Raw genomic sequence first — 26,854 nt, 5'->3', positions numbered from 1 at the left:
ACCTGTATTGTGGTTTAATATCTGTTGTACACCACTATACAAAATATACTGAAAACATAAGAATGGCCCTACTGGATCAGACCAAAGGTCCATCCAGCCCAGTATCCTGTCTGCCGACAGTGGCCAATGCCAGGTGCCCCAGAAGGAGTGAAGAGAACAGGTAAATCATCCAGCGATCCCTCTCCTGTCATTCATTTCCAACCTCTGACAAACAGATGCTAGGGACACCATTCCTACCAATCCTGGCTAATAGCCATTGATGAACTTAACTTCAATTAATGTATCTAGTTCTTTTTTGAACCCTGTTAAAGTCCTAGTCTCCACAACATCCTATGGGAAAAAGTTCCACAGGTTGACTATTCACTGAGTGAAGAAAAACTTCTTTTGTTTGTTTTAAACCTGCTATCTATTAATTTCAGTGGGTGACCCCTAATTCTTATGTTATGGGAACAAGTAAATAACTTTTCCTTTATTGACATTCTCTACCTGTCATGATTTTATAGACCTCTGGTATATCCCCCTTAGTCTCCTGTTTTCAAAGTTGAAAAGTCCTAGTATTTTTAATCTTTCCTCATATGGCACCTGTTCCAAATCTCTAATCATTTTGTTGCCCTTTTCTGAACCTTTTTCAATGCCAATATATCTTTTTTGAGATGACACAACCACATCTGTACACAGTATTCAAGATGTGGGTGTACCATGGATTTATATAGAGGCAATAAGATATTATCTGTCAATTCTCTATCCCTTTTAAAATTATTCCTGGCATTCTGTGTGCTATTTTGATTGCTGCTGCACATTGAGTAGATGTTTTCATAGAACTATCCACAATGACTCCAAGATCCTTCTCTTAAGTGGGTATAGCTAAATTAGTCCCCAACATTTTGAATGCGTGGTTGGGATTATTTTTCCAATGTGCATTATTTTGCATTCATCAACATTAAATTTGATTTGCCATTTTGTTGCCCAATCAACTAGTTTTGTGAGATCCTTTTGAAGCTCTTCACAGTCTGCTTTGGTCTTAACTATCTTTAGCAGTTTAGTATCATCTACCAAAGAACTTATAGGCAAAACACTTGTAAACGTAAAAGCTAGTAAATGTGGAAAATTTGCAAATTTGCTTCTGAAAAAAATTTGTTATGCAAGTAGCCTACATATTCCTGATTTGTTCCACATCAACCCTTCTACCTTCACCTGGGAAAGAGGAATGTAGCTGCTTTATAGAGCATTCTTCCACCCCAAATTGATAGATATAAGTGGGTAGCCACAAAAGATGAATTAGGGCTATTGACGGTTCATACCAAGCAGTAGTATGCCATAGTTAGGTCCCAACCTAAGCTAGGAATTTCCCCCCTGTGTTAACTGGAAGTGGGAGTAAGGCCTGTATGTGCAGTTTTTTATATTTATATTGTTTATCATGGTTATATATCAGTATCACAAATATGATATGAAGGTTAACAAAAGAACACAATTAAAAAAACATTTTTTGAACTCATGAGATCAATAAATCTGGAGCTCAAACTTGCTTCTTCTGAAATCCATGGCAAAACTCCCACCACTCATGTCAATGGGAGAAGGAACAAGTCATCATATCTTACATTTTCTTGTCTTTTTGAAAATCTGTCAGCTTTATGACAGAGAATTCTATCTCGTTTTTAATAATGTCACTATTAATGGGCCAATAAAATACCCTGCACAGTTTGCCACAATAAAGAAATAAACCTCTTCCAATCACATGCCCCAAGTTGTCAACTACCTCCACACTCTGGAACTCATACAAGGTATCCCCCTCAAACAACTACAACACGTAGTCAATGATTCTGACAGAAATCATTCCTGAGCCCTCTCTTCTGGCCTTCAAACAACCCCCAATCTCTTCAAGTTCATCATCAGAAACAAGCTCCCCACAGACCAAAATAAATCAACTCAAAGTGGCACCAGACGTTGCCAGAACAGCAAATGAAAAACCTGCAGATATAAATTTGTTGCTAAAATGATCAACACACCCCCAATACACTTCTCAAGATCCCAGGTCCTATGCATGTCTATCACAACATATGTTGTACCTCACCAAGTGCTCCACATGCACCAATGGAAACTATGTGGATGAAACCAGATATACTCATGAATAAACTGACACAAGAAAATGATGAAAGACCATATGCCCTGTGGGTGAACATTTTTCAAAAAGTGATCACCCTATAGCTGATCTATTAGTCCTTATCCTTAAAGGAAACCTGTACAACAAGCCCCTGAGCTTAAATCCATATCTTTGCTGCACACTAACAATCATAGTCCTAATGAAGACACTAGATTTATGGTTTATTACAACAGTTATAACTCACTTTTTGTTCTAGTACTGGAGGGGTGTTAATGAGCTACTTCACCTTGAATGGTCTCCTTAGAATATGTACTATTTATGTTAAACTATCCATTCAATCTTGTATTCAGCTGTAACACTTTCCCAGATTTGAAGAAAAGCTCTGTATAGCTCAAAAGTTTGTCTCGCTCACCAAAAGAAGTTGGCCCAATAAAAGATACTACTTCACCCACCTTGTCTCTCTAAAATCCTTCAACCACACTGCATACAGTTTCTCAAAAACAATGAGTCCTGTGGCACTTTAGCCCTGGTCTACGCTAGGGAGTTATTTCAAAATAACAAGCAGAGCGTCCACGCTACCAAGCCCATTATTTTGAAATAATTTTGAAATAATGGGCTGGTTATTTCCATTTCTGTACTTCTGTTTTCCTAACGGAATAAGCTTATTTTGAAATAGTTATTTCAAGAGTAATTATTTTGAATTTATTTATTTTGAAATAATTTCCTAGTGCAGATATGTCCATAGAGACTTGGGGGTACGTCTACACAGCACACTTATTTCAAAATAAGGGTATGTCTACACTAGCCCTCTAGATTGATCTAGCAAGGCTAATGAGGGTGACCGAAATTGCAAATGAAGCGTGGGATTTAAATATCCCACGCTTGATTTGCATGTTCCCGGCCAGTCGCCATTTTAGAAATTGACTAGCCCAAAGTAACTGCCCATGTCTACATGCGGCAGTGAAACGGGATTCCGAAATAAAGCCCTAACTCAAATTAGCTGGTATTCCTCCTGCAATGAGGTTTACCAGCTAATTCAAGTTAGGGCTTTATTTCGGAATCCCATTTCACTGCCGCGTGTAGATGCGGGCAGTTACTTCGGGCTAGTCAATTTCTAAAATGGCAACCAGCTGGGAACATGCAAATCAAGTGCGGGATATTTAAATCCCACGCTTCATTTGCAATTTCGGTCACCCTCCTTAGCCTCCCCCACTCTAGGGGGCTAGTGTAGACATACCCTAAGCTGTTTCTGAATTCTTTTTCTGAAATACCTTATTTCAAAATACCACATCTACCCCACAGGAAAGCCTCAAAATTAGAATGAAGCAGGCTTCCCTAATATGAACTTGCTACCTCGAATTAGAGCCCCAGGAAGCCCTGGGGAGTAATTACTTTGAATGACCCTGGGGAGGAGCAGTGGAGCGTCCACACTACCGTTATTCCAAAATAACTATTTTGGAATAAACATTATTCCTCGTAGAATGAGGTTTACAGATTTTGAAATAAACCATTATTTCAAAATTATTTCAAAATAATGGAATTGCTGTGTAGACGCTCGTATTGTTATTTTGAAATAATGTCTATTATTTCAAAATAACTGTGCTATGTAGACACACCATAAGGGTATGTCTACACTACCCCCCTAGTTCGAACTAGGGGGGTAATGTATGCATACCGAACTTGCTAATGAAGCCCGGGATTTGAATTTCCCGGGCTTCATTAGCATAAAGCCGGCGCCGCCATTTTTAAAAGCCGGCTAGTGCGAACCCCGTGCCTCGTGGAATGAGGCGTACAGATAGTTCGGATTAGGAAGCCTAATCTGAACTATCTAATCCGTGCCGCGTGTAGCCGCGCGGCACGGGGTTCGCACTAGCCGGCTTTTAAAAATGGCGGCGCCGGCTTTATGCTAATGAAGCCCGGGAAATTCAAATCCCGGGCTTCACTAGCAAGTTCGGTATGCATACATTACCCCCCTAGTTCGAACTAGGGGGTAGTGTAGACATACCCGAGGAGACTGAGGGGGGATATGATAGAGGTATATAAAATCATGAGTGGTGTGGAGAGGGCCGATAAAGAAAAGTTATTCATTAGTTCCCTAAATAGAAGAACTAGAGGACACCAAATGAAATTAATGGGGAGCAGGTTTAAAACTAATAAAAGAAAGTTCTTCGTCACACAGCGTGTAGTCAACCTGTGGAACTCCTTGCCAGAGGAGCCTGTGAAGGCTAGGACTATAATGGAGTTTAAAGAGAAGCTAGATAATTTCTAGCTTCATAAAAGGCTATTAGCCAGAGGATAAAATGGTGTCCTTGGCCTCTGTTTGTCAGAGGCTGGAGAGGGATGGCAGGAGACAAATCGCTTGATCATTGTCTTCGGTCCACCCTCTCTGGGCACCTAGTGCTGGCCACTGTCGGTAGACAGGATACTGGGCTAGATGGACCTTTGGTCTGTCCCCGTATGGCTGTTCTTATCTATTCCAACCCCCTATTCAAAGCAGAACTAATCCCAACTAAATCATGCCAGCCAGGGCTTTGTCAAACCTGGCCTTAAAAACTTCTGTGGATAGAGATTTGCCACCTCCCTAGATTAGGGATGTAAGAGACCAATCGACTATCCAATAAGCAATAGCTTATCGGATAGTCGACTAGTGATGTAGTTATGCGACTGGTTGCTTCCCCTCCTTGCTGCCTCTATCAGAGAGAAGCATCAAAGGGGGAGCAAGAGCCAGTGCTGGGGGGAGCCGGCCTAAAAGCTGGTTCCCCCCGGCATCATCTCTGAGGGGGGCAGGAGAGGTAGCGGCACAGTGGAAACAGTGCAAGCAGGGACTGAAACAGTCTCCGCTTTCGCTGCTTCTGCTGTGATTCTGCTCTTGTATAGTTCAAAGACTGAGGCACCACAGGAAATGCGGGGCCATAGGGGTCCCCTGCTGGTTCCACGCTCCCTGCAGGGCTTCCTTTTTGAAATGCATAAAAGCCCCACTGGGGCTCTTGTACATTTTGAAAGAAAACTCCGTGCTGGGCTCTTACTACAGTTCAAAGGTGAAGGCACCCTTATAGACTAATTGAATAGTCGAAGAAAATCCCATCGACTATTCAATTAGTTAATTAATCTAAATTTAACATCCATAACCTAGATAACTCATTCCAGTTCTTCATCATCTCCTAGTTAAATAGTTTTTCCTAATATCTAACCTATACCTTCCCCAATACAACTTGAGACCATTGCTCCTTGTTCTATCATATGTCACCACTAAGAACAGCCTTGTTCTATCTTCTTTGGAACCTCCCTTAGTTGAAGGCTAACCCCTTGATAGTTGAAGCCTGTTATCAAATTCCCCCTCGTTCTTCTCTTCTGCAGACTAAATAAGCCAAGTTCCCTCAGCCTCTAGTCATATGCTCCAGACACCTAATCATTTATTTTGCCCTCCACTGGACTCTTCCCAATTTGTCCATATCCTTTCTGTAGTGGAGGCCCCCAAAACTGGATGCAATATTCCTGATGAGGCCTCACCAGTGCCAAATAATGGGAAATAATCACTTCCCTCAATCTGCTGGCAAAGCTCCTTCTAATGCAGTTCAATATGCCATTAGCCTTCTTGGCAACAAGGGTGCACTATTGACTCATATCCAGCTGCACATCTACTGTAATCCCCTGGTCCTTTTCAGCAGAACTGTTGCTTAGCCAGTTGGTCTCCAGCCAGAATCCCATGTAGCAGTACATGGAATTCTTCTGTCTAAGTGCAGGACTCTGCACTTGTCCTTGTTGAATCTAGTCAAAATCTATCTATGGCACAGTTAAAGTTCTTAAGGAGGTAAATCCTAATGTTTCCTCCATGGTGATTAAATGCAACTATGCAAAGGGGGACAGTATTTGCTGGGACATATAGGGCCTGAACATCCCCAGCACTACTATATCAAACTTGGCTCCATGATGGCTTCCTGTGTACTAGCACTAAGGAACTGGGAGAGGCATGGAAAGGGAAGGGCAAAAAAATATTTGGATTAAGCATTAAACAGGAGAATTTGGATCAGTGTCTGCTCCAAAGCACACTGAAGTCAGTGGAAAGACTCCCATGGATTTTTCAATGAGCTTTGAACCAGGTTCTTAGGCCTGAATTCAGCAAAGCAATTAAGAGTGTGCTCAACTTGAAGACAATGAGAAGCACATGCTTTAAACAAACACATGGTTCTCTCCTGAATCAAGGCACAAGGACCTGATCTAATGCCCAATGAAATTAGTAGAAGACTCCCTTTTACTTCAATGGACCTTGGATTGAGCCCTAAGTGCATAAGGACTTTCTTATTTATGTAAACAGTTTTGTTAGAAAAAGGCTGTGAATGTATAAAAAGTATCTATATATCACATTTACTATGCTTAAGTAATACATCATTAGATTTGAAATGAGTATAAAGTAGTTTGATGATTAGATACAATAATATACAGTGTAAATACTTCTCTCATCCAAATGAATTATTGGAAACAAAGTATTTGTTATTCACAGAATTACAAGTCCTATGAAAATATACAGGTACATGTGTTTTTAATTTGCTGGGAATATGTTCTTTAAAGTCTCATATAACAGCAAGAAATATAAACAAACTGGTTCACTAATCAATAAAACTTTTACTACACTGTTAACGCAAGCTTTGCTACTTATTGCACCTATCTGCAAGTTTTTTTAAAAATATGAAGAAAACAATAAAACTTTCCTATGGGACTTTTATTTCACCAATCAATCTTTTACTTATTTCAAAATAATATTTACATACCTAATATTTGCCCATTAAAGTTCATATAATTTTATATACAATAAATCCTTTTAGATGTTTGTGGCATTAGGCATTTTCTTTTAATCCTTTCCCTGATGTGCTCTATGGTGTACAATACAAGTTATTACTATTAAAAGCATTCTCATGATTCCAATAGGCAGTCTTGCTGGACTACAAATGGCTTGAATTTCCAGTGCTTATGCAGGCAAAACTTCAAAATTGAAGTAACTGAGAATTTTGCCGGCACATAGTATGCAGGTATCAAGGGTCCTATTACCGTTGGTCTTAAAGCAGCAAAGGGGATATTAAAATCATTTTGTCAGTGGTATCCTGTAAAAATACTGTTTAGATTTTCTAGGGAAGCATATCTCATGACACTATCTACTCTACATACTAGCTTTCTCCATGTCATTGCCATGAGTGGGTTAGCACAGATACAAAGCAATGTTATAAGATACCCAAGGAGGATCTGAACACAGATGGTCCTGGTAAGTCAATAGAACAATACATTAAATGCAGCTTCTACTGAAATGACATGTGTTCACAGATAAAAATCAGTTGCTCACTTTAAATGTCAAAACCTTAAAGTGATTATAGAAACCCCGATTTAGTGCTGAATTCTGTATAGTGGATCTGTACACTTACTTGAGTTCCACTGAATTCAAAGAGGGCCTGCCCACACATGGAATCAGAGCTGAACCCAATGTAAACTTTTGGTTTAATGAGGTTATAAATATGTGATAAAACATATTTTCAGTTTATTCCTAAATGAAATTAACCTGGATTTCAATATATATTATTTATACAGTGTATTAGAGTAGAACCTAGAGAGATAGCAGCAGCTATCAGAGAGAACCAAATTTGTTTTAAAAAACATGCATACTTCATAGGTGTTCAAAAAAGGAAAGGGAAGTAATAATCAGAGCACAGATGAATCAGTTCTCAAAATAGCAAGAAAAATGCATCTGTAGAACTTATCAGATTGGACCTTCCAATTAACTATTTCCTTCCTTCTTTCTTTTATTATGCTTTTCTTTATCTTTGCAATCCTGTTCCCTTTAAATTTCTGTTTCGCTTTTTCTAACACTGTAGCATTTTCTTCCTACTCAAAAGAAATAATGAGAACCATTTTTCTAAAAGGATTATTATCCGAAGTATCTGTTTTTCTGATGGGAAAAGGCGTATCAAAGCTCAGCTACCATAGTGGAAGAAATGAGAAACCATAGAGTAGTTTTCCATGACCTGCTATTTTCTCTGTAATTCCAAACCAACACCAAAAAATTATCGGTCTTTTTAAAGTGTACTTACAAATACAGCTTCTGTTATATCTGGTGGCTCTGAAACACAGATATAAAAACCTGCTTGTTATTCATCCAACATGTTTCCATTTATTGAGGTTTGTTTCTCTGCACGCAAATTAGAGATTACTTTGAAAAATTAAATAAGTTATGTTACTTTACAAACTTCCTGGATTTTCTGAAATAAAATAACCAGATCTGAAGAAAATAAAACAAATTCTAAGGAAATCTGTATTGCTAACTCCTGCCAGTTACAAATCCTGAATCAAATCTAAAAAAAACCCATGAGATTATCTTAAATATCATGAGAGTTTTTGAAAAATCACATATTGGGAGTATTTGTTTTGGTTTTGAGCCTTTATGGTGCACTTAGGTCACATTTTTCAGCTTTCCTCTAAAATCATGAAGATCAGAAACTCGTTCTTTTTATAAAGAAATCTGAGCTTTCCCCATAATCACAGGACTCCAGAAGATGGGGCTAAACAGACTAGATATTTTGATACTTATGGTAAAATCATGAGAATGGGCAACACAGGAAAAGTTCAATAGCTGTGCTCCAAGTCTCACCCACTTGAAAAAGAGCATATGAAGGAAGTGTTTATGGTCTTTTATTCTTAAGACTGAAGAATTTTGTTATATGAATTTTAATGATACAGTTTAAATCTCCCCCCATTGAGTCATTGTCCCCATAGTCTGAAACACAGCCCTAAGTGGTAACTGCCCCTTTGCCCTGTTGGAAGAACTTTACATACCAGTGGTGAGCCTCTTCTCCCTCATGTTGGAACTTTTTGCACATGCTGCGTTGTCATTGGGACAGCCAGGGAATCTGTGCTTGGGGATCTGGAAAGAGACGCTGCAGAACCTTGGCTCAGGGCACACAGGCTGCAGCAACCCAGCCTGGCTTTCTTGTGTGGTTCACAGCAAGTCTGGGTTGCTATGGAATTGCAGACAATGCATGGAAAGAACATGAGCCATTAGCAAATACTTTCCCTCCTTTCTGAGCGTGACTCATTGAAACAAACTTACCAATTGGACAGGCTGGCTAGATTATCACTGTTCATCTCCAGGGGAGATATTCATGAATAAGTGATCAGGGGATATACATTACTCACTGATTTTGGATGGGAAAAAAGATTACGCCACCCAAACTTCCCTACTCTAAAACTAAACAGCTCTCTGCCCAGCAAGATTCTGTTTTCCCCCCAGAGGTACCACACTTGTCTTGATTTAAGAGGCTGGGTATTATATGTAAATTTGCCAAGCAGTTTGCACCATCTATCAAGTAATTCCGTGTCAGTAACTGGATTCTAGACGCTGATCACACAAGAGCCACTGTAAATCGTAGATGCCGTCTGCAGTTCCCACCACAAGCGAGCAGAAAGGGGAAAGGGATAGGGGTTGTGTCATTGCACTGAGGTAACATCTGGGGGGTTTCTCTAACAGCTACAGCAGACTCCATTGTGATGTGTTAGCTGCTGCCCTTGTGACAGCCTTCCCTGTGAGCCTGTAGCTGTTGCTACTGCTCACAGGGCCCTGACTCAGCAGGAACACAAATATAGCTGTGTTTCCCATATGAAGGGAGACACTAAAGGTAATATGGGTGTGCAAGGAAGAGACCAAGGGAGGCAAAAGAGGGAGTGATCATGATCTAAGGATTTTTAATTTTAATTTTTCCCTTCCCTGAGGAGAACACCCTGGAAAAAGAAAGGAAAGACTGAACCTTACTTTTGAAATAGACACCAGAGACCATTTCATATACCTGCAATAAAATAAGTAGCCAATCTATATAGACTATATCCTTACTGTGAATAATTGATTATCTTTCTTTTTGCGCCTGAAATTATTGACCTGGTAATGACTTGAAGCCTAATAGAAAGAACTGTTGTTACAGTCCCCCTGACCAAAAAAGCTTTATATGTACAAAACAGCCAACTTAGCCTACAATGTATTAGTAATGAAATATCCAGATAGCCTGAGATTTTCTAAGGAGTCTGAGGAAATTAGGCACCCAGCTCCCACAGATATCAATGGAATTTGGGCCACCCAACTCCCATTGGCTCCTGATAAAATCTCAGCCTGCAAACTTTAAATCAAGCAAAATGCACTTAAGGATATATGTTGTTCTCTCTTCAGTACAGAGATCTTCTGCATAGGTACATTTACTTTAGATGGGTACCCAGGCAGCCTTAGTTTTTGTCTAGTATGGTTGTTTTCAAAGATGCTATTTTCTAAGATGAACTGGGTGTTTTTCCAAATATGAAATATGGTTTATTGAATATTATTTTTCAACTGGAAGTTCCTTCTGAGAATAAGTAATGCCTTGAGAACTAGCCAGAGAAATCCTGCTGGTATGATTGCTTTTGGGTGACAATGCTTCTGGAATCTGAAATGGGATAATAAAGCATTAAAATGAGATTGGCCTCGTGCTGGAAGGAAAATGTTAGTAATTTCCCAAATTAAATGGAAATGAAAGCCAGGTAATTAAAATAATAATACTTCCAATTGTCTAGATGAGAAATTGTTAGCTATAACTGGAGTTCATTTAAAGTACTACCAGCTATTTAAGCAATAAGGCATAGACTGTACAGTAGTGCTGAATAATATAGCTGAGGTGTTCAGTGCAAACAAAGGTAATGTCAAGTGCTTCTGTTACACTGGAGAAGTATATTATTTAAAACAAATGTAACACAAAATGTAAATAATTGCAATCGTCCCAAATTAAGGGGGTTATAGATAATTGCAATGTCAGGATAATCCGTATTCTAGCACCTGATTGAAAAGTGTTTAATTACTTGTAAGTGGAGTTCCATGTAGGTAGTTTATAAGCAACTAGAGAATTTACCCAGTATTGCTCAGGTCCTTGTAGGGGCTAGGGGAAGGGGATGGATGGTGCAGGAGTTCAAGGCAGGGAGTTGGGAGGTGTGGAGTAACTTAGGCAGGGTATGGTGGGTGCAGGAGTCAGGGCAGCATGTCGGGAGAACAGAGAAGTTAGAGAAGGAGCTGGGTGGTGCAGGAGTCAGGGCGTGGGAGGAGTCTGGGAGGGGGGGCTGAGGGAAAGAGGTGAGGGATGCAGGAGTCAGGGCAGGGAGTGATGGACTCAGGGAAGAAATATAGAGGGTGCAGGAGTCAGGACAGAAGGTTGGGTGTGTTGTGGGGGCTCAGGGTAGAGGATTGAGTTGGGGGAGTTGTTGGCCAAACAGTGATTCTCCAGGACTGGCTGGGATGGTGGAAACCACACTGTTTGGCCTGCTGCCTCCAGATCTGGAGCTGGCCAGGGCAGCAGGGGCTATGCTGGCTGGGTTGTGGCTTCCTGGGGCTGGCTGGGGTTGCAGGGGCCTTGGTAGCTGGCCAGCAGGTCCTCAGGACAAGCAAAGTGGTGGGGTCCACTGGATATGGTGTCCAGCAACAACCAGAGCTGTGTCCTCATCCTGCCACTTGTTCTCAGTGTGGCTATTTCCTTGTGGTCATTCAACAGCATGACTGTCACTGCTAGCAGCCCCTCCCTTTCCTTTTGATTAAAAACATGACCAAACCCTGACCTTGCTTTAATTTAAGATAAGAGAAAGCTGTGTACCAAATTTGGTGCTTCTACCTCTTACAATTCAGGAGGAGTTCTTGAGCAAATGAACTTACAGACAGAGTCTCTCTTTCTCTCTCAAATATACAGTAGATGAGACATGACAGACCAAGGGGTTAATGCAGAAAAATGTGCATCTAAATACTTTATTCACCACTGTTAAACAATTTGGCATATGTATTGTAATTATAAAATAACTTTTTAAAAAGAAACACCTTAAATGTTTTAAGAATATTTAATTCTCCCAAACAGTTCTTTGGAAGAGAGAATATACCTGCAATATTTTAATATAATATAATTTATATACAGTTCTTTTCAACAGACAGCATTAAACTGCATTGAATTCTTCCACTTCAGCACTGTAATAATTATAATCAATAATAAATAAATGATAATAAAATAATGATAATAAATGGAAACTGGTTATTATATCCTTTTTGAAAATAAAAAGTGAAAGCTACATATCAACTCCAGTGTAAGTGAAGTACCTTAGAAATGCAGCCTCAAATAAGCTCACCCATCAGGAAATAACAGATTTCTTATACAGGTTTCTTATATTTTCAATGGAAAAAATTCATTCTGACATAGGTCACTTCAAAGCCCTCCATAACGTTGGAGACTAGGAAGTAGAGTTGCAGGGGACTTTTAGTTTTCTGCAGACCATGGAATTTAGTGACAACTCTGAATAGGCTTGTGTATATTATTAGAAATAATCATAACTATTAAGTAAGTATTATTATTATTACTATTATTTGGGATTTTAGTAATGTTTGAAAGTCCTAATCAAGATCAGGACCTCAATGTATTCATCAATTTAAAAAATGACATAAGAAAACACAAATCCTGCCCTAAAGATCATCCATTCTGGAACTCCGTTTCAGCTGCTGTCTGGTTTACTCCTTCATGATCTCACCTCACTGCTAAATTGTTCCATTTGCAAAAGCTCAGTCCAGGGATGTCGAAATAGCGAGGCCAAAATAACAGGCTTGCTCTGAAGACACGGGATAGCTATTTTGGGCTACTCCGGTATCCTGAAATAGCATTGCAATGTAGATGTAGCCCTAGAGTCCAGTGACATTTAGTTAAGTTTTTGTTTCAAAGTAAGGAGAGGGTGGGAGATTAACACTTTAATTTTCTAAATTCCAACCAAATTTTCATCTAATAAAATAAAATTAAAGGGATGCTATCATCTTAATATCTAATCAGTTGTTTTAAAAAATTAACTAGGTAGATAGGGATATGCATAGTTCCTGAAACAATGACCCCTACCCACTTTATTTTTATTTACCTATTTTCCTATCTTTAAAAATGTTTTTCTCTCCCAAATTGCTAGTGGAAGATAAATAATAGGGAAAATAACTACATGCAAAATAATTAAATGTATACATTGCAAAAAGGTTTTCCCCTAAACTCCTTCAGTTATGGTAATTGTATGCATTGCCTATAAATTAACAGTAGTAGGTAAATACATGCATGGTTAATATTAATCAGGCAATTTTTCCAAATGCAGCAAATATGAGAGCATTTAGATTTTACAGTATAAAATTATGTTAATATTAAATTAATTTGCTTGGCTTAATGCAAGTAAGAAAAACAATTACAAGAACTAAATAAAATACAGGACTAAGTACAGTACTAAGTACTAAATAGTTTCCTTTCTTTCACAAATCTTTGGTGTCCCCTAGTGGCAAAATCTTTCAAACACACTCTTGATTGCACAATAGGCAACAGCCAATTAATTTCAAATTAAATGTAAAATTCAGGGGGAAAAAACACATGTTGAAACCCCACAATGTGAACATATCTAAGTTGATTAACTGAACAATCTTCTGTGACCTGTGTTCTTCATTTTCCTCCTTTCCATGCTCCTAATTCATTTTTGAGAGTAGAATTTATACTCATAGTTACTTAGGCACTTTTTTTAAAATACGCATAATTTTAAGAATTATTAAATTAAATAGAAATTTTTCGGTTAAATACTACCTAAAAAATGAAATAGCCTAAACTGATAGGTTTAAAATATCCTCTTCCTCTGTGTCTTCATTCATTTCACTGAGGGTACATCTACTCAGCACCCTTACTCGAAATAAGTTATGCCAGTGGTTCCCAATCTTTTTGATACTGGGGACTAGTAAACCCATTCACAAGCTTTTGAAGGACCGGTAACATCTATTTGCATATTCATTAAGAAAATATTGAATATGCAAATAAATTGTTTCTTGTCCTCCCAAAGCCCCCAGTGCCAACTTTAGCAAAGCTTTTGATATGGTCTCCCACAGTATTCTTGCCAGCAAGTTAAGGAAGCATGGATTGGATAAATGGAATGTAAGATGGATAGAAAGCTGGCTAGACTGTCGGGCCCAGGGTTTCCCAAATTTTATATAGTTTTATATAGGAACCTGCTTTTTGTCAGTACCTTTTTTTGTGGCCCAAAAATATAAATGCATATAAACTGGGTTGAGACAGGAGGTGCGGGCTCTGGGGTGTGAATGAGGGATTTAGGTGTAGGAAAGAGTGAGAGGTGCAAGCTTTGGGAGAGAATTTGGATGCATGAGTATGTGGAGAAGGGGATGCTGGCTCGGGGAGGGGGCTCCAGGCTGGGGAGTGTTGGGCTCAGGTGGAGGGTTGGGGTCCTGAGCAAGCCACAGGCTTGTGGATGTGAGGGTGCAGGAGTTTGGGGATGTGAGAGGCTCAGGACAGGGGGTTCCAGCGTATGATAGGCTCAGATTTGGAGTTGGGGTGGGGAGTACAGAAGTGTTATGATGCTGTGACCAGATGACGACTTGGCCCCAATTGGGGGCTTGTTTGCCAGGCTTCATTTTTAAATAAAATATTGTCAAACACAAGAGGTTTCAGCATCAGCTTTATTTATGAGAGGGGCAGGGAACCTGTTTTGAGTCAGGGGTCACTGGCCCACAGAAAAGTCAGTCAGGGCCACACAAGTGACATACAAAAACACATACCCTCCGAACCCCTCAGACCTCACTAATGTGGCCCCAGCTGTGCTTGTGGGTGCTGGAACAGGGTTCTGGGGCAGGGTGCCAATGGGTGCTGGGGCAGAGGACAGGGTGTTTGTGGGTGCAGGGGCAGAGGATAGGGTACCAGTGGGTGCTGGGGCAGAGTACTTGTGGGAGTCTGGGGGCGGGGGGGAAACAGGGACCAATACCTGGGGATCCTGTGGCTGCACGCCAAGGCCCAGAAAGTGTGTGGGCTGCTCCCTCATCTCCAAACAGCGGCGTGGTACCTGAAACGCTGGTCTGTTGCACGCATGATGCCTTCCTGCGAGGAGAGGAGGAGTCTTGGACCGCACCATCCCCAACTGCTGGGGCAGTGCGCACCTTGCTCCTCTGCTCCCCACGGCAGCGCACACCTCCCGAGCAGCTGGAGCCAGCGCAATCCCAGATCCCCATCCTCTCCCCAGCGCACGATGGATTGGTGTTTTAGGTACCACGCTGGCTGTTGGGGCAGGGGAGAGAGCAGCCCACACACTTCCAGGACCTGGTGTGCAGCTGCAGAACTGCCCCGCAGGAAGCCCAAGCTACCTCCATGATCCCTGGAGATAACATCAGTGTGGTCACCCTGCCTCCTGGACCCAATCCCGGCCACTTTATCAGCCAGCACCAGCTCCCATTCTGCGTCAGTGCGCCCGGCCTTCTCTCTGGGTCCTAGCGCCTGCTGGATCTAGTCCCACCGCCCGGAAGCATGCCTGGCAGAGACGCTGCAGGCGGCGGGCTCTCTCCCAAGAATTGTGCATAGAAATTTATCTGAGGACCGGTATTTTTTTTCTGAGGACTGGTACTGGGCTGTGAACCACACTTTGGGAAACACTGAGTTATGCAATTTGTATTTCGAAATAACACGCTATTTCAAAATTCCCCTTATCCCTTGTGGAATAAGTGTTACCGGGACATTGGAATAAGCTGCCCGTTATTTCAAAATCTATTTCAAAATAACAGGCTGCTTCAATAGACACAGCATCTGACGAAGTGGGTCTTTGCCCACGAAAGTTTATGCTCCAACACTTCGGTTAGTCTATAAGGTGCCACAGGACTCCTCGCCGCTTCAATAGACACAGAGTAGCTATTTCAGGATATTTCTGGTATCCCGAAATAGCTCCGCAGTATAGACCTCCGGTATCCTGGAAAAACTCTGCTGCGTCGAGGGAACATGTTTGTTCTCCCGCTTTTTTTGCCGAAGTGAAAATGCGCTCTTTCGGAAGTCCTGTCTTCCTCATTCTATGGGCCAAATTTCAGAAAAGCCTCTTCTGTAAAAAAATTTTCAAAAAGCCAGCTGTAGTGTAGACCTAGCCTTAGAGACTGATCTAATTCCTACTAAGATTAATGGAAAAATTCTTCTTGATTAAAATGGGTATTGTATTGAGCCCTCAATATAAATGTTTGCTTGATTTGAAGAACAGTGATCAATATAAGGATGATCTTGTTGTTAGGACATTGGGGTATGGCTCAGGAGATTCAATTTAAATTCCCTTTTCTGCTACAGACTCCATTTGATCTTTGACCCTAGTTTCTTATCTGTAAAATGAGGCTATTCCTACTTTCCCCCCTTTGTCTTTCCAAACAAGTTGGACTGTAAACTAAATAGGAATGAATGTTCTATCACTTTAATATGCGTACAGATAACATGTAACACAACAGGGTCCTAATTTCAGTTGAAGTCTCTACCATCTACCTCAACATCTACCTATATTTTTAGCAATGTATATCTGTCTGTTCAAGAACTCCTGAACAGTAAGAGGTAGGGCCATCAAATTTGGTATGCAACTTCCTCTTATCCTAACTTAAAGCAAGGTCAGGGTTTGGTTGTGCCAAGAAAATGGGCAGTGCCAGGGATGGGACTATTTTCCATAACAAGGAAAGGGAGGGGCAGAGAGAGGAGGGACAGAAAAGGGAAGGGCACGGAGAGGAAGGCCAGGATACTGAGGGTATGTCTACACTACCACCCTAGTTCGAACTAGGGTGGTAATGTAGGCAACCGGAGTTGCAAATGAAGCCCGGGATTTGAATTTCCCGGGCTTCATTTACATAAAGCCGAGCGCCACCATTTTTAAATGTCCTCTAGTGCGGACTCCGTGTCGCGCGGCTACACGCAGCACGGACTAGGTAGTTCGGACTAGGCTTCCTAGTGAAACGAGGAGTAATGGTAGTTCGGACTAGGAAGCCTAGTCCGAACTACCTAGTCCGTGCTGCATGTAGCCGCACGACACGGAGTCCGCACTAGCAGACATTTAAAAATGGCGGCGCTCGGCTTTATGCAAATGAAGCCCGGGAAATTCAAATCCCGGGCTTCATTTGCAACTCCGGTTGCCTACATTACCACCCTAGTTCGAACTAGGGTGGTAGTGTAGACATACCCTGAGAGTGGCCACTGAAGGCAGCTGCACTATCAAGAGAGGCCAGTAGGGGAGGGGCTCTACAATCTGGCCTGCCATCAACTGGGTAAGTAGCTCCCTTGCCCCAAACCCTTTTCCCTTGGGCACAGCACCAGAGGAGGGAAGAGAGAAAAGGCCCCTGGTGGCTGGAGGGGTGAGAGGAGACAGAAGGCCCCTGGCAGCCAGAGGAGCTCGGAAAGACAGAAGACTCTGTCAGCTGAGGGCATTGAGGGGAGAAAAGGCCCTGCTGGCCATGGGGAAAAGAGAAAGCCCCACCAGATTGGACCCCACGTCCTGAGCCCCTCCTCACTCCCCAATCCTAACTCTTGCAACCCCCATTCCTTGGCATCTTGTCCTGCCCTGACTCCTGCATTTCCTCTCCCTCCACTGCCAGCCCCTTACTCTGAAGGACCTGGACAATGCCTGGTAAATCTTCTAGTAAAAATAGTAAGAGATGCTGTTACAGGCCTGTAAGGAGAATTAATGCAGTGAGATTTAAAGACATGCATTAAAGTGCTATAACCTGCATTTTATATATGACAATGGAGTTTGTCATATATTTAACCTGGTAATGTTCCCAGTAAGCAGGATGCACGGGTAATTAGAATGGAAATAAATGTTAGCATTTTTTTAACTAACTTTTTTTCTTCATCTGTGAAATATAGTTGGTACAGTACTGTCTCATTCACTGAAGTTAGACTATGAATGTGAAACACTGCTTTTTTTCTTGTTAAATACATTTTGACCTATATAGGATCATATATTGCACTCTGATCCACACTGAATGCTTTACAATAGTATATTAAGAAAATGCATGTACTTCTGTCACTTGTCATTTGTTCTCTCATCCTCTCCCAGGTAGAGACTAGAGTCTGGAAAACTGATTGCAATTCATAGCATTTGCAATTTTAAAAGAAAATGCATTTGTGATAGCTTTACTGAATCAGAAATTACTAAGAAGATGTCTTAGTAATGATAGAGAGAAAGAGGATTGAGTGTGTGAACTTTTAAAATTTAAGATAAGCTTATTTCTGTGATAATGGTCTGCACAGTCTGGCTAATGGCTGACATATAGCACAAAAAACTAAATGTTTCTTTACTGACTCAGGTAATTGCTACTAAATCATGCCCAGCTGAGGACATGAATATTAATACTAAACATCAATAACTTGCAGAATATTTTATATCCACTTGCTGGGTATATTGGAAAGTTCTTTGAAGTACATTAGGCTATGTCTACATTACAAGATTTTTGCTCAAAACCAGCAGAGCGGCCACACCTCAAGCGCATTTTTGCACAAGAAAATTGACAGAACAGAGAGCTTTTGCCGGTACAGTTACTCTTCTCCCCACAAGGAATAACTCCTTTTTGTGCAAGAACTCTTCCGCAAAAGGTTTCTTGCGCAAAAACCCTGGGCTGTGTCTACACTGGCATCCCTTCCGGAAAAGGGATGCTAATGTAGCACTTTAGAATAGGCAAATCCGCGGGGGATTTAAATATCCCCCGCGGTATTTGCATTAACATGGCTGCCGCTTTTTTCCGGCTTGGAGATAAGCCGGAGAAAAGCGCCAGTCTAGACGTGATTCTCCGGAAAATAAAGCCTTTTCCGGAGGATCTCTTATTCCTACTTTCAAGTAGCAGTATAGACTAAGCCTTAGTGTTTATAATAGACACAGTTTCCCATTACTAACACTGCCTGATATTGTTACCCTTTTGTTGATCCAGTTAGCTACAATTTGGGGTTCAGCTGATTGTTTTGGTTAGGAAGAGAAATTGATGGAATTGGGTATTTATTTGATGCATGGTTGTTTGTTTATTTTAAAAAACATATGAGTCCTGCTTCTCTGAACATAGTAGGAATCAAACAACAGGAGATAGCTTCTTTGCTCACAAGTTACAAGGCTCTTTCCAATCAGCATTTAGCCCAAAAGCACACTGAAGGCTTTTCTCAGTGCCCAAAGTTACATAACAGGTGTTGTGGGGCAAGTACACCCCATCTCTATTTGGGGGAGGGGCATTGGTGTCACACTCCTGTGGTTAAGTCTGCCTATCTAACCTCAGGCTCAGAGTAGTAGGGCCTACCAGACTGCATCCACACTTTCCCTTGGCCATTGCAGCTCCCTGCTGGGGCTGAGGCCACTTCTAACAGCAACCTCATGCGGGGTAGCAGAGGACTTAGAAGAAACTGTGCTCTTGGTAGTTCTGGCCTTTCTTGGATATCCATATGTATGCAAGCATCTGCTTGGGTCTCGGCCCCTCTGGCTCCCATGGCTTGTGGCTTCAGCTGCTCCTGGGCTGGAACCTGTGGCATATATCCTTCCTTTCTGGCAGTCTGCCTAGAATAAGCTGCGCTGCTCCCTTTTATACTGCAGTAGATGTTGGAGTATGCTCAGCAGGGGGAAGGGGAGGTGGTTTCCTCTGCCCAGAATGTGTCACACCAAGACACAATTTGGATTAGTGTGGTGTTGTCGCCCCCCTGCCCTGCAATCTTACTCTGATTTATATAAGCTCTTCTGTTCCCGTCTGTGAAAGAAGAACAGAGACAGTGAAGCCATTTCATTTTCTTTCATCCAAGTTACCTGAGGTTTACAACTCTGCTTCACAAGAAGAATGCCAAAGCATTGGAAAATAAATTATGAAGTATGCTTGTTGTAATCACACAAGAGGCACAGAACTCAAAACATAGAAATACATGAAATTTTGGAGAAAGAGTAAGAGAAAAATACTTAAAAAACCAAAATAAACAACATAGAAAAAGCTCTCTATAAATTGTGAAGCATTTTAATGTTTTTCCTTCATTTTCAAGCTATCCCTTTCATACAAAAAACTACAAACTTCACACAGCCTTTTCATGGCTCATCTATAATTAAGTATTATTCGGTATTTAACTGGTCTAAATGAATCCATCTTCATCTCTCTATATATATTAAATGTCATTAGGTATTTTCTTTACCGTTACTTAGCAGTAATCTTGTCTCTTAAGAGTGAATTGTCTATGCAGCTTACTGCTTCAAGAGCATATGTATTCCAGAAGCATCTTCTTTATACTGAGAACTACTGTTCAAATTGTCAATACATAAGGTATTCACTGAATCAGCAAATGCTGGAACTGTAATACATTGCATCAAGGTCCTCATCTAAGGAACAGTAAAGTCAATGGAAAGACTCCCATTGACTAGACGGGAATTGTATTGAGCCCCAAATGTATCCATTACAACATGCACTTTAAAAAAAATGAAATGCAATGTAGGATCCAGTGCGTTTCCCCAAAAAATTGGATTTTGGGACAATATTATAATCTCCCTGTCATCCCCTTAATCTGTTCTTCCCAAGGTAGATAAGGTCCTGGAGTTATTAAGGAAACAATAAAGGACATGAAGATAAACCTCCAATAAAGTAATTGAGGCAGGCAGTATTCTTTTCAAAACAAAGTATTTTTATTAATGTAACCAATAACCTGTACTACAATATGATCTAAAAATCTTTAAAAAGACACAAAATCCATTACACTAATTCCTTATTCCAAGTTATAGAATGTTCAAACTACAATAGAATGTAGTTCAAATGATTCTAAGTGAAGTTATTTGTTATAAGTGGTCATTTTACAACAAATTGCTGACAGCAATTCCTAAAACTTAAAGTACAATTTACTTAAAATACAATTAACACACACATTCCAAGCATACACATATTAAAGATTATGCTATTCTAAAAACTATATAAAAATTAGCAAGAATACTTTATAAATCCATTAGTATCCCATTAAAATCACTATTGCTGCATTTTAAATCTTTAAGCACTGTTACTGTTCAGTTCCTGTTCACCTTTGCTGTTTCTTCTCTCTCTGAGCCATCCCGTCCATAAGATGGTTCGGTTCAGGGCCCCCATGGTGACCACCTCACCCATCCTATGGATGGGATATTCTCCCATGTTAGCCCTGGAACCCAGGGTGGCCTGGGGGCTTACCTGGGAGAGGGGCTGGCATGGGGTGGCAGCAAGACTTGAACTCCTTCCCCATGCTCTTACTCCCACTCTCCCCAAGGTGGCAGGAGCTGCATGAAGCAGAGTGATGCTGCAATGTGTTCTGTGCTGCTGCTATCTCCCAGCCAGGTCACTCCACTTCCCACATCACTTGGGGAGGGGGCTTTGGAGGCACCTAGCAGCAACAGGGATTTGACCCTATTTCATTGAACCTCCTGAGATGAGCACCACCTGGATCCAGCACCCCAAAACCCTCCTGAGTCCCAAAGCCTTCATCCCTGACTTCACTCTAAATCCCACACACCCAGATGGATGTCTCACTGTCTCCCACATTTGTTTTGGTTAACTGTTAATTAATTGGAATATTTGACTAACCAACACCCATCCTTTCCCCATCAGGCTGGATAACAAAGCTTTTACTGTATTATGCCCCTGTATCACATTTGCTTGTACCACAAACATAGCTGATACTACTATTTGCTGCAGCCATTTTAGAGTAATGAAGGAATTTGGGGGCTTAAAATTGGTAATTGTTTAGAGAAGGGTTTTCCAAGTGGGACCCAAACCTAACAATGGTACCCGCAGAGTACAGTAACCTAATATTAAACAGCAATTATTAACTTTAAACGTGTTTAAAGCTGCAGAATCAGATAACTCATACCCAAGAATGTTAAAATAAACTTACTATTAATGTTGATTTTTAAAAACAAATTCTGGAACACTAGGGAACTTCCAGAGGACTCGGGGGGGAAAGCCTAATGTTGTGCCAATACTGTATTTAATAAACAGCAAACTGGATGAACCAGGTAGCTGTAGAGTGTGACATTGATTCTGAGCAAATACATGGAAAGGTTGATATTGGATGCAATCAGTCAAGAATTAGAGGCTAGCATAATTAATGCCAATAAACAAGGTTTTATGCAAGATAGGTCTTGTCAGTGTCTTTTTTAATGAGATCACAAGTTTAGTTAATAAAGCTTACTACTGTATTCACATAACATATGTTGATTTCTTAAGGCACCTGACAGTCTCAAATGACATTGTAAAAAACTTAAAAGCAATGTAGCCTATATTAAATAGATTAATAACTAGTTAACTGATAGATTGTAAAAAGTAACTGTAAATGGGGAACTGTGATTTAAAGGGAGTATTTTCTAGTGCAGTCCCACAAGAATTGTTCTTGACCTAATTCTATTAAATATTCTTATCAATTTTCTGGAAGAAAATATAAAATCATCATTAGTAAAATGTGCGGATGACACAAAAATTGGGGAATTATGAATAACAATGGGTATGTTTACACTGCAAAGTTAATTCTAAATAACAGCTGTTATTTAGAATTAACTTTAATAGCGTCTATACATGCAAACCGCTATTTCGAATTTAATTCAAAATAGCGGAGCCTTAATTCGAGTTTGGTAAACCTCATTCTATGAGGAGTAATGCCAAATTTGAAATAATTTTTTCGAATTGAGTGCTGTATAGACACTTAATTTGAAATAAGGGGCCTCCAGCCCTTCCCAGGGAGCCCTGGTGGCCACTCTGGGCACAACGAGGAAAACTTACTCTCCTCTCCCCCAGCCCCGGAACCATTAAAGGGATAGACCCTGGCCACAGTGCCTGTGCCAGCTCCAAGCCTACTAGTCCAGAGCCAGCAGTGGCTACCAGGGCCCCTGACCCAGTGGCCCCAAAATATGAGCCAGCAAGCCACTGGCAGCCAGCCCTCCACCACTCCCCAGGAGAAGTCTGCCAGCTCCCAGGAGCCTGACAGGGACTGGAGAAGGCGGGCGCCTTCCTGGTCCAGGGTGATCATGGACCTTATTCAGGTTTGGGGGGGATGCCCCCAATGTCCATGATCTCCACACTAGATGGAGGAACACAGCCATCTATGGCAGGATAGCTGCCAGCCTGGCCTCCAAAGGCCACATGCGAACCCATGAGCAGATTGGCATGAAACTCAAGTTGGTACGGCGAGACCCCCAAACCTGAGCCCAGAGCTTCCCCTCATTGAGGTAGACAAGCAAGCAGGGAACCCTGAGAATATCTGTCCGGGGTGGGGGCACGGAGCTCAGTTAGCCTTAGGCAGCAGCCCCACACACTAAGTCCTAACCTAATGCCCTGCTGCACTGGTTCTGGCCAGCCTTAACTTTGGTTCAGGGTCCACTCAATGTGGACGCGCTATTTCGAAATAGGTTTTGTGTATAGATGCATTATTTTGAATTAGCTTAACAATTCAAAATACTTAATTTGAATTAACTCGAATTAATGCTGTAGTGTAGACATACCCTATGGGAACAAGTCAGTTATAGAGACACGCTTTTTTCAACAACATGCATTTTAATACAGCCAAATGTAAAGTAAAACATTTATGAATAGAGACCATAGATCACACAACACAGAGGACTGCATGATAGACTGTAGTGGCATTGAAGGTAAGTTAGGGGTCATGGTAGGTGACCAGTTGCACCCAAGCACTGAGTGCAGTGCTATAGCTAAAAAGGTAAATGTGATCCTTGGATGTAGAAGCAGAAAAATATCAAGTAAGAATAGGGAGGTGTAATTACGCTCCATATATTGCATTGGCATGAGCATTATTGGAATACTGTGACCAAGCTCTGGTACTCACAACCTTCCTTGGTAGTTTATTCCAAACTTAAAGTACCCAAAGTTTTACCAACTACATGACCTAAACAAGACAGGGCAAGAAGTAATGTGTTCATTCTCCAGTGGACAAGAAAAACAATTGATCCCTGTCTTCTTTATAAGAGCCCTTAATATATTTGAAGACTATCAGTTCCTGTTTCAGTCTTATTTGCTCAGTTAAATATTATTTTTAACTTTTCCTAAGTTTTGAATCATTTTTGTTGCTTTCCTCGGGACTCTCCCCCATTTGTCCATATCTTTCCTAAAGTGTGCCACCCAGAATTGGACATACACTGTACTCCAGCTGAGGCCTCACCATGACAGTAGAGTAGAACAGCGAGCTCACAAAGCTTATGTTAATAAGTCCCAAAAGTATATTAGCTTTTTCACAACTATATCAGTATTGACTCATTCAGTTTGTTTCACTTATAACCGCCACATCCTTATCAGCAGTAATACCACCTTGCCAGTTATTTGCTTACGTAGTTGTGCATTTGATTTTTCCTTGGTATATGAAGTACCTTGCACTTATTTTCATTGCATTCCATTTTGTTGAATTCAGACCAATTCTCCAATTGGTCAAGATCATTCTGAATTTTAATCTTGTCCTCCAGAAGTATTTGCAACTCCTCACAGTTTAGTGTACTCTGTAAATTTTATAAACATCCTCTCTCCACCAGTGTTCCCTCTAAGCTGCGTGGGAATACAGCTGCACAGGTGATTAAATAGCTCTGCCTGGTAAATCAGCTCCATGCAGGAAGCCCTGAGCCTCTGACTAGGCAGGGCTGATTAATCACCTGTGAAGCTGTGCTGCCACACAGCTTAGAGGAAATACTGCTCTTCAGTTCATTATCCATGTCTTTACATGAAAATATTGACTAGTATCAGGCCCAGGGCCGACCCCTGGAACACCTATTTAGATATACTTTCCTACTTTGACAGTGACCCATTAATAACCGCTCTTTGAGTATGGTCTTTAACCAGTTGTGCACTCACCTGATTGTAATTTCATCTAGACCGCATTTCCTTTACTTATAAGAATGCCATGTGGGATTGTGTCAAAAGCCTTACTAAAAAACAAGACAGATCTCATCTCCTCCTTTCCATTAATCTACTAGGTCAGTAACCCAATCAAAGAAGTAAATGAGGTTTGTTTGGAATGATTTGTTCTTAATAAATTAATGGCAGCTGTTCCTTATAATGCTGGTCTCCTCTAGATGCTTACAAATTGTTTTTTTTCCCCCAGTATCTTTCCAAGTATCAGAGTTCAGCTGATTTGTCTATAATTCTCTAGGTTCTCTTTGAGCCCTTTTAAAAAAAAATTGTCCTACGTTTGCCTTTCTTCAGCCCTTGAGGACCCTATCCAACTCCGTGAGTTCTCAAAGATAATTGTTAATGGTTCCAGGATTGCCTCAGTTTGTTCTTTAAGCATACCTGGAATGTGCCAGGTTGCAGCCCCTATTCCAGCTCCTCGGGAACCTCTTCTTGAGGTTCTGGCTGCATTTTTTCCCCTCACCTTTTTACATACGCACACTCCATCCATTGCCCCACAAAGTCACGAGACCTCCTCGTCAATCTTCTCCTGGCCTTGGCAAAAGCCGTTATATACAATAATGTGGGGCCTACTTCCATTCTTCCCTGGTCTCACACATCTGGGCAGAGTTCCTCTAGGCAGCATCCGCTGGCTCCCTGCACAGCTTTGAGAAACAGTGGGCACTGTCTGGGGTTCTCTGCTTGGGGTCTCCATCTGGTTCCCTCATTTTAAACCTTTGACCTGCACCCCTTGACCCTGTTTTTCATTTTTTGTCCCCTGGAATCAGTTGAGCCCCGGGTCCAGTCATCCCTGCCACAAGTCTGGGGGAGGGGCTTTTCGAAGTAGGCAGGCTGGTGCCCGTCCACCACCTGGGATTCAAATAGGTCTTTAAGCACAATAGGATGAATTTAATCAGGCCCTGCCAACTTGAATACACCTAATTTATCTAAATACTCTTTAGCCTCTACTTTCCCCATATTGGCTTGCATTCCTTCCCCTTTGTTAATATTAATTGTGCTGAGTATCTGCTCACCATTAACTTTTTTAATAAAGACTGAAGTAAAATAGGCATTAGACACCTCACGCTTGCTGATGTTATCAATTATTAGCTCTCCTTCCCCACTAAGTAGAGGACCTACGCTTTCCTTGGTCTGTCTCTTGCTCCCAAAGTATTTAAAGAAAGCTGGTTAGTATACACTGTTGCAACACCTGGAGGAAGATTAACCACAGGTGCTGGTTGCAGATCAGACCTGCTTGGGAAATCACAGTGAGGTGCAGAGGGACTGCAAGCATAAGCACCGGCTCTTGAGGGAGAGAGATGAAGGTTCCTTCTCAACAGAGGTGACAGCTAGGAGCCTGAAACTTTAAGTGGGTGCCCTTGAGAAAGACTGGAGGCAAGAAGTACGCTAAGTTACAGCTACCATGAAACTGATAGATGGCTCGTTAGCAGAAAAATGCATAGCATAACAGAGTCCAATGTATGGAAACTGAATTTAGACAAATTCAGATGGGAAATAAGGTTTATATTTTTAAAACAGTAGAGGTAATTAGCTGCCAGAACAATGGGGATGTGGTAGAGTCTCCAGTCACCAGAAATCCTTAAATCCAGATTGGATATCTTTCTAAAAAGATGTTATAGCTAAAAAAAGAAGTTATGGACTTGAGGCAGAAGTTACTGAGTGAGGTTCTTCAGCTTGTGTAATACAGGATATAAAATTAAATAATCATAAATGGTCCTATCTTGTTTTTTAAAAAGCCTAATATTTTACGTTGGCAGCATTGTCAATTGAATAGGTGATATTTCCTCCAAGTCAGAGCTTATCTAATGCTCATTATAGCATGTTTTAAAAAACTGTAGTTGTAATTTTTAACAGTCTCTCATAATAAAGCCCATAGAAGAGAAAGCTTTAATGGTTCATTCTCTTTAATTTGCCATTGAGACAAGAATCAGCTTTAAATTTTCAAGTGATTTGTAAAATAGATAGTGAATACTATATTAAACATACTTTATTGAAAAGTTAAGATGTTGGAAGTGTCTGACTACATGATGGGTAAAACGACA

The 26,854-nt window shown here is 41.0% G+C and overlaps 1 protein-coding gene across 3 annotated transcripts in view; it reads right to left on the bottom strand.

Annotated features, from left to right (window-relative positions):
* RGS22 (regulator of G protein signaling 22) overlaps window positions 1-9,560 on the bottom strand; it is a 111,836-nt gene extending 102,276 nt beyond the window's left edge. For 2 of the 3 annotated variants that reach the window (XR_012901293.1, XM_025184322.2), the window contains exons 1-3: window positions 9,195-9,560; window positions 8,921-9,102; window positions 8,179-8,207 (exon numbers count right to left, since the gene is read on the bottom strand). Coding sequence is in view for 1 of the 3 variants with exons in the window: in XM_025184322.2 (XP_025040107.1) it covers window positions 8,179-8,207; window positions 8,921-8,945 (54 nt within the window). In the remaining 2 variants the exon portion in view is untranslated. The remainder of the gene's footprint in view (window positions 1-8,178; window positions 8,208-8,920; window positions 9,103-9,194) is intronic. The other variant, XM_025184323.2, reaches the window with a different exon arrangement.
* Window positions 9,561-26,854: the final 17,294 nt, after the last annotated feature.

The sequence above is a fragment of the Pelodiscus sinensis genome, chromosome 2 (genome assembly GCF_049634645.1).
Source record: "Pelodiscus sinensis isolate JC-2024 chromosome 2, ASM4963464v1, whole genome shotgun sequence".
Taxonomy (NCBI): Eukaryota; Metazoa; Chordata; order Testudines; family Trionychidae; genus Pelodiscus; species Pelodiscus sinensis.
Note: the sequence above shows the minus strand (reverse complement) of the source record. Positions and strands in the feature narration are given on the sequence as shown.